General features: G+C 46.6%; 1 protein-coding gene across 1 annotated transcript; it reads right to left on the reverse strand.

Moving 5' to 3' along the window:
• Positions 1-503: 503 nt before the first annotated feature.
• On the reverse strand, positions 504-7,564 carry RCSD1 (RCSD domain containing 1; the record flags this gene model as incomplete). The annotated part of the gene is made up of 5 exons (XM_009871085.1): positions 504-1,148; positions 2,012-2,215; positions 3,531-3,602; positions 4,891-4,980; positions 7,457-7,564. Coding segments are annotated over 5 exons (1,119 nt in total), but the record flags the coding sequence as incomplete, so codon positions are not given.
• Between the last annotated feature and the right edge of the window lie 1,404 nt (positions 7,565-8,968).

Below are 8,968 nucleotides of genomic sequence, written 5' to 3' on the forward strand. Positions count from 1 at the left end.
GGTATGTGTACAAACACCATTTTTGCAGGCAAAGCTAACAAGCTAAACACAGAGAAAGAGACAGAGAATATATACTTATGCATGTATTTATGCAATGTATGCACACATATACCTATACATATGTATATGTAAGGAGATATATTGAGATAGTATATATGTGGTTACTTCTGGGGAAAAGTCCTTTTTACTGTAAGTACTTTCAAATTGCCTTCCAAACAGCAGTTGAGTGGAGTGCCTGGTGAGCAGAGCCTCTTTGTTTTACTGAGGCAAAAACAGGCTTTGCTTCTTCTCTACCCTCTCTCTACCACCACCCAGGAGAGCTAGTTGTTTTAAAACCCCTGCCTTGCAGCCTCTGCAGGCCTGAAATTTGACACTTTTGAGGTGTAGGGAGCAGCAAAAATGTTGGTGTCCTCTGTCTTATTTGCTATTTTTGTGAATAAACAAAACCCTCTGGTATTTTAGGAACTACCATCATGCTGACCCATCTTACCTGTGCGTCATGCTTACGCTGTGCCCTGGTCCTGCGTGACTGACGCTGAGGGCTCACTGGTAGTCTCTAAGCCTGCTATGTTCTGCAGCGGTTCGGTTGCCAGTGATGTTTCTTCAGTATCTGACATTTTCTGTGTGTCTGTGCTCTTACTGGTCTTTGCTTCAGCTTCAGCTTTAGCTTTAGCTTCTTCCTTCTCCTTGTCCCTCTTTTCCTGTTCACAGGCACTATCTTGCTGCTCTTCTACCTGGGGACCCTCACACAACTTCTCCTCCTTGTTTCCAGAGGCAGGCTGGGGAGAGTTCTCCTCTCCTGGGGCACCACAACACACTTCTTCCTCCTTTGTATCCCCGGAATTACTCTTGCAAGTAGTCATTTCCTCTGCCTGTTTTCCCCCTTTGTCTTCATCTTCTGATCTGCTGGATCCTCTTCTTGATGGGGGCTTCTCATCAGACCCTGTCTGTTTCTTTTGCTCTTTGCTTCCTGTTTCTGCCTCCTCTGACTTGCCCTTGGGCCCAAACACCTCATCCCCATCTTCTTTGGCACCATTTTCTGGAGAGGAGATGTTGACCCCTGAATCTTCCCCATCTCCACATTCAGACAGAGATCTTCGGAACCTCCTGGAGGGAGGCCTGCGCTTTATCGATCCCCGTGTTCGCACCTTGGAGGCAGGAAAAGTAGTCAAGAGAGCAGTACCAGAAAGCAAGAAAGCACAATTCACTTTTCCCGTTCTGCTACTGAGAGGCAGGGAAACAAGAGCTCCTACCCCTGAGAGACTACTCTAATACACGTCTCCTTTCCTTCTGTAAAGCTGGCGCTGGAGGTCATTGTCTCAATTTAGACTGTGGCTCCTTGTTCAAGTTAGACCCTACACCCAAGGATGCTGCATTTATTATGGAGATGCTCCCAACTTCGTATTTCTCTGCCTTTTCTGCTCTTGGCAGTTTGGTGGTTGAGGAGGGAGTCTGCACTCCAGCTGGTCACAGAATCACAGAATCACAGAATCATAGAATCATAGAATCATAGAACATTTTGGGCTGGAAGGGATCTTTAAGGGTCATCTAGTCCAACAGGTTACAGCTCTCCATTTAAGTACTGAGCACTCTGTGGGAACGCCTGTCAAACTGTCATGCTCTGCATGGCTCCCTAAATGGTTCCTCAGCCACCTTTGGCATTTGCTGGCACATAGTACGACCTTCTCTCACAGCGCTCCCTGCCCAGGTACCAGCCACTCTTTTACAGCTGAGCTGAAGGGACTGGGTCCTGACACTTCACCCCTTCCCTTTACGCATTTGGCCAGGAAGGCAGCTGGAGCTGCTGGACCATGAAGCTCCATGGGCAGAGGAGACTTCCTGAGGTAGACTGAGAAGCTGTTTTGAACCTGGTGCCTAGATCTTCTCTCTTGGCCAGACATGCATACTGTTATGGCAGGACTGAGGGCTATGGCCTCCTCTTCCTCTTCATTCCCAAGTGATAAGGAAGCCTCATTCTGCTGTGATGGAGAAAGCCTATCACATACCCTACCTTGTTATAGAATTGCAGCTGAGTGCCTTCAGGAGGTTGATCAAAGCTGACTGGCATCTCATTCGCTTCGCTGGGCTGGGACTGAACTCCTGGGCTGCTGGGAGTTGAGGGAGGGGTACTGAATGGAGAAACCAGGACTTTCACACCAGGGCTTTTGGGAGATGCTCCCGGCAGCAGAGCAGCTGGAGCGAAAGCCAGATTGGCCTGCAAAGAAAAATCCCCATCACGGGCACGCACGACACTGGTGTGTATGTACTACATGTAGTAACCACTTGGAGGAACCCTTGCTCTTGCCACGGGAGTTGCCAGATCTCTCAGCTGTCGCAACCCACATACCTTCTGGTCATGGGTCTCTCCTGGTGACACTGTCAACAAACAAGTCCGGGCAGAGAAGTTATGACCGGACATTTGCCCTTCCCCAGCAGCTGGACCTCAGGACATGTCCGTTTGTCATCCTGAGGCCTTCTGGGATTTTCCAGTGACCCAGCCAAGCCAGCACAGTCTACAGTGGCTGAGCCAGGAGAAAGTCTGGACAGGCAGCCCAGCAATCACTTCAAGATTTAAATCATCCCTGTGCGTGCCCAAACAGACCTCACAGTTTCAAGCCTGGTCTGCAGGTTGTCTGAAAGATCTGCAGAGTCATGAAGACCAAGACGACAGTGGAAAGCAGGAAGTTCATGATGAACTGTGTCAAAACCCTTCCTGCTGCCCATCATTAAGAAGGTCTCCTAGGCAAATGCCCTTGGGTGCGTTAAGAGGGACACTGCGATGAACAGGCTTACATTGTGGTGGGAAGGCCAGGGAGTCACTCTGCTCTGGAGTTGCATGTGCTGCCAGGAAGGGCAGCTGGCAGCGGCAGGGCACAATGTCTACGGGCCATTGAGTGCTGAGCTGCCCTCAGCAGCAGCCATCAGGTGCCATGGAGAGATACAAAAAAGGCCAGAATCACTGGGTGCGTTTGTGCGTAACCTGGGGAATAGAGGCGAGGGAAGTGTAGAGCTTCTAGGCATGCGCAGGGGAGTGCCAGAGCCTGAAGCGTGCTGCCCAGTGCCAGGATTCTAGCTGCTTGTAGCATGCAAGTGTCTCAGTTTGATTTAGACTGTTGTGAAGAAAGAGCTGGAAGTAGCTTCGGTCAGGGTTTCCCTTACTTTCTCTTGCGAGTTGCATTTAAACTGAGGCTCCTGCCCCTGCTCCCTGCCTGAGCTGTGCTGCTGTGCCCAGCCATGCACCTCGCAGATCCGAATGATCCTGACCCCATATGCTGACCTGCCTATGGACGTGCCAGAGGATTGCTGGACTGTTTATGGTGCTTGTTGCCATCGCCAGAACTCTGCCTTCCTTCTTTGTGTATTATGAGACTGGGACCTTGCTGGTGAGGCCACTGCCCTGTTTACCTAGCTGTCACTCTTGGCTCCTGGATCCTTTTCCCCCGTGTCTGTTCCACAAAGGAAGTAACCATGACAAATGCCAATCAGTTTTAGTTTTCTGAGGCAGCCGTATGAGCTCTTTCAGGACCTACCTGCAGCTTTTCAATCATGGGGGAGCTTTTCACCTTGACCTTGGGAATGGGGCAAGCATTTGGAGACCGCTTCTGCAAAACAAAATGAACCGTGAAGAAGTCACAGTAAAGCAGGTGAAAAAGAGGATATACAACAAAGGCAGAAAATGTGGAAGAGATAAGCAGAAATTGCTAGCAGGGGAAAAAATGAAGTCTCATGTAGTATCTCCACACAAAAGTTTGCTTTCTTCTTTCCTGACCCTGCTCCCCTTTTGTTATCTAGCCATCCTAGGGCTCTACATACACATATCCTTTCCTCTGGGAGAAAAGGTGATTGTCTGCTTTCTGGCTGAAGTATCTGAGTTAGGTGATATGTAATGGTTCTGCTGCTACACAGCCTTCACTAAGGTGTCTATCCTAGGACACAGTTTTCCCTGGTATTATTTCAGAACCTGACACTAAAATTCTACCTCTTAAAGAGTACAAGCTGTAATAATGAACTTTTTGTGACAGGAAAGACTTTCTGCCACTACTTGAGTAACAGAGTTAAAGGGTATCCAATTAGTATGGGCAGGAAAGGCCAAAGCATCTGGAAAGGTAGAGCAATGAAAAGCTGAGAACAGTTTGAGAAAGGGAGAGCATTGCTTTGAAAAGGGGCATATTGCTTTTTTCAAGTCCAAAGGAAAAGGGAGTAATGCAAGATTTTAAAGCTTGTGCTCCTTTGGAATGGAGGAAGCAAGAGCCTGTAGCTGTTAGCAAAGAAGGACAGAGAACCACACCCTTGTTAAGGGCAGGTGACAATGTGAAATTTGGTGGATAGATCTTACACCCAGAAATACAGAAGGACAGAAGTGACTGGAAAGGGCCTGAGCATAAACATTAGTGAGCAGCAGCCAGCATTACTGGAACCTGCTCATTCAAGGGTGCTGTATGGAGGACACATCAAGACAATATTCTGTGGGTATTGCTGACAAAACCCCTCTTCACTGGATTAATTATTCCCTTTTTCTGAAGAAGAAAAAAATTTCAAGAGCAGAACTATTATGCCATTTTACTCAGACCTTCAGAGTTCATCTGAAGGCAAAAAGCAGCATGGATGTTTCCTGTGCTAACCAATGTTCAAATCTAATAAACGCCAGTAGTGCCTGCTTTAAAATGCTTGAAAGGTGGTAACTGGGTGGATCTGTCAGTGCTCTAAGAGTAAAACCAAAAGCAGTAGAAATGGGATATGTATCCATGCCATGGGAGTGGGAAACAGTGTGGAGCTGACTCTTGAGTCAGTACATGGGTGTGAGCAGGGGAAGGTTTGGTGCTGCATGTCTCAGGAGAGAATTGGTTCCAGAGAGGAGAGACCTTGTCCCCCTGTTAAATTGATACTCACTTGCTCGTCATTGTCACTTGTCTCAGTTTTGTGGGAATACAGTGAAAGGGAGCATGGTGGTTTCCTCCGAGTTGGCTTATGTGGTGGTACCTAAGAGAAGAAAACAACCAACTCAGCAGCAGGGAAATCTTACTTTTTTAAATATGGAAGTGAAGCTTCAAGCACCAAAGGGTATGCTCTGTAAGCTACCTGCATGGGTGGCCGGGCTGAGCTTGCCTAAAGGAGTCATCCAAATGCAGCACAAGATATTAGCATATGGGCGTGCAGCCAGCATGCTAGGTGTGCTTGTAGCATCTTGACCCCAATCCTAGTGTTGGAAAAGTAGTTGGTATCTCTTTCCACGGTATGAACTATGACACTTCAGGCTTTATGCAAAGGACAGTCTTCTAAGCTGTGGAGGATGAAGAAGCCTTCCCAGAAGCTTCATTTTCAAAGCATCCTGCTGGAAGACTTCTTACACTGGAATTGCTTGTTATTGTTCTCTTTCCTGTCTTATTACCAGGATTTCCTTTTAATGAGTCTCAGCAGCCCACCTCATTCATGATTTTCCTATTTTGCATCTGATATATTTCAGGGACAAAAAAAAAGGGAATTCTGGCTTTTTCAACATGGCCTACAGCCCCATTTGTTTCTGCCTAACAAAGAAGAGCAGCTCACAGAGACAGGGCCTCATCTGTAACCTTTAATCTGACTAAGCAGCAGATTCTTCAGGGGAGAAGGAGCAAGGCAAATTAACAGGAGGGACACCGGTTCCTTCTGAATGTCTTTAGACTCTCAGAAGTACGAGAACACTCAGTAGGAAGAGATGAATAGCACAGCACCTCTGGAGTTGCTCCTTGATAATTATTGCTCTGGTCTTGAAGGCAACCTGTCTCTATTTTTATGCCAGGTTTGTAGTCTCCTGCCAAGCTGTTAACACATTTTTTATGTGTTAAGAGACAAAATATTTGGGTAATATTGTGGATCTTGGATAATATCCATGATAAAATATTTGGATAATTTTGTTACCTTCTAACAGGCAGGCATGTGAAAAATTGGATTCTGGTGTCTTTGCCCTCTGTAGAATTGGCTGTCTTGGAGGACCTGTATATACTTGATGTTACTTTTGGTAGTGCTGCACCCAGCCATGGCAATGCTGTGTCTCTAACTAGCCAAGGACAGCCCTGCCCTTATCCTTTTGTCGTACTAGGAAGCAAGAGTCTTATTGAAACCTCACCATTCTGCAACCACAAAATTGCTGCCCTGTGCCACAGTAAATATATCAGAGGTTCCCTGGTTGATAGACTCTTCTTTGCTGGCATGGGTCAAGCAAGGGTTAAAGACCATCCACTCAGCTATTAATCTGAAGCCAGCTTGACAAAGCGGGTGGGGAAGTGACAGATGGCTTGGAGAGAAAAGACAGGAAACTTTGTCCTCCTCTGTCTCTGGAGAAAATGAGTTTCCCCCCACTGAGGCCCCTCCACACTGCCTTGGCTTGGAAGCAGCAGAGGTCTGCAGATAATACAAGAGAGGTCTGGGAACTTGCTGCCTTCTGAAGGGTGAGGGACTGAGTGCAATTAAATCCCATACCTTAAAAAAAGGAAACTGCTGTAACAGGATGGATGGAGTGGTGGGCTGGTGACTAGTGGGGAAAAAAGTAGCGCATTGGAAGAGATTAGCTGTTCCCATCCTAGCCTCTGATAGACAGCGCAGAGGTCACTATTGCATCCAGTCAAAGACAAGACGCGTGTCAGGGAGGATCTCCTTAGGCCAAGCCTGGGACATGCTGAAATCAGCTGAGCAGCAGAAGGCAGCAGTTCGTTTTATAAGGGGCACCCACTGACTGAAGTAAACAGTAAACATTTATGCTTCTGCAAAAGTGCATAATGATACAGGGGGCTCTCCTAAAATGTCAGCCTCCATCCATAAACACTCTGACTTTCCTTTCTTCCTAAGAGAGGTATTCTAGTGTTTTGTTTATCTGGAGAAAGGCAGCTAGTGAGGTAATACTTGGCATAGTAGGCTTTCAATAAAATAAAATTTCAGCAAGATAGAGATAGGCACAGAGTCTGAAATGTCATTCAGAAGAATTAAGGAGAACAAGTAAAGAGACAGCTTTCTCTCTCAGATCCATACAGGGGGAATTACCTGGAGGAAACCTCCTGTTGTGAGCATGTTGCTAGTGACCTGCAACTTGCTTCTGCACTGTGTATCTGTGGTTTGCTTTCTTTTTCCATGGCCCGATATTAGCTATTTCCTTATTCATTGTTTCCCTCTGCTCACAAAAGCCAGCCATTGCTGTCTGCTATGGCTAGGTACATATGTGTGCTTTACCAAGCTCTGCAGTGTCCCAGTTAGTAGCATCTAGTTGTCCTGAGGCATGGCTCTACCGAAATATTCGTCCACAAGCTGGCAATGTGTGGAAGATACTGCCATACCTTGTATTGCACTAGCAGACAAATCCTTTGCGAAGATTCAAAATCAAGGTGGATTCATGCTCAGATTGCTGATGGTCTAACTTCTACAGGCAGAAGCAAGTGCCTCACTTCCCACTCCATTACCTGCTGGTGGCTGCAGAACTCCTTACCTCTTTTCCAGTGATATTGGCTGCTTGCTCTTTGAATTTCCCTGCTAGCTGAGCCACTGAGGGTGATGCCGACTTGTCCACTTCTGAGTTTGTCTCTGCTGGCCTGTTCTGACAAATTGGGAACAACAAGTTATGAGCAAAGGCTGGGAAAAGCAAGCAGGCCAGAGAGAAGCCTGCATATGTGTTATAAAGTTCGAGAGTAAGAAGGAACTTAAAGCATAGTTTCTCACATCTGGCATCAATCATCCAGTCTGGGAGCAAGAGGTTTAGGAAGACAGGACTTAGCAACATTTTCAAATATCCTGGAAAACCAGTAATACATGAAGAGCCTTTCAGCTCGAGCTAAAGAGCCTTCACTCAGTATCTTTCACTGTAAGCAAACAAAATATTTCAAGCCAAGTGTCTGTTCCTCATCTTTTCCTCACAGTGAAAAGATGGAGCAGAGCAGTAAAGGAGGTTCCCTTACACCTCAGCCCGCCCATCCCTTTTTCACTTGGTCTCTGTCTTCTTTCTTTTTCCAGTGGTTCTGCTGCATGAAGAAATTCCCTGTCCCCACAATAAGGCAGCATCTGCTAGGGGATGTCCCTGTGCTGTTCTGCTTTTTTTGGCAGTGAAATATTGGGGTGGGTGGAGGGGAGGGAGGAAATACCAGGGCTGAGAGAAGCTTCCCTTCCCCTGGGTTGACAACAGGCTGAGAAACAGGAGGCTTGCTGGAGACTGGGTGGTGTGGCACTTCCCACAGCACACAGCCTTGGTGTCATCCAACATTTACCTTCTCTTTGCTATGTGTGTATCAAGCAATATGAGCAGAAAGCCTTGAAATCAAAGTTGATGAAAGTAAACCTTTGTTCTTCACCTCTAACATCTGATGCCAGGGAAAACTGAACCAGAGGATCTGAGAAGAACTAACAAACAACTCCTGTTTTGTTAGAAGTGGAGACCTCAAAATAACAAACCAGGCTATGAACCATCAGCAAGGAACCTCATACCTCCACTTCCTGTACCACCACCACAAATACATGACCAGCACCACACTTCTCACTCCTCTGCCTCAATACTCTTCTACTTTTCCATAAGAAAATTTCCTCAAAGACCACCACTAGAGGAATATATTTTTGTTTCTCCAAAGGCTCCAGCAAACCCCTTCTTTCTCCATTTGTGTTGCTCTACCTACGAGGGACCTGCTTGTCTCGTTAATACAACTACTCCTTCAGCATTGCTGGAGGCGAAAGGCCCTTGAAACACCAACCCAGGCCAGGTATGGACCATTTCCTTTGGGTCACAACACTACAGGGGCTGGAGAAATAGCTATGGAAACTTGAAATCATATTAAATAAGGAATTTCTTTAGATTCCTAGTTTCTAGATTAAAAGTAAATCAAGGAGGTTACATTAAGGTGTCACAGATTTGATTCTGGCAGGGTTTTTGGAAGCGGGGGAAGAGCTCTGGTGGATGACTTTTGCAAAACTTCAAGAGCCTTCCCCAGTGTCCTGGGTTTAGCTAAAACCCAGT

This window comes from Apaloderma vittatum, unplaced genomic scaffold (genome assembly GCF_000703405.1).
Source record: "Apaloderma vittatum isolate BGI_N311 unplaced genomic scaffold, ASM70340v1 scaffold35336, whole genome shotgun sequence".
In the NCBI taxonomy this organism is placed as follows: Eukaryota; Metazoa; Chordata; class Aves; order Trogoniformes; family Trogonidae; genus Apaloderma; species Apaloderma vittatum.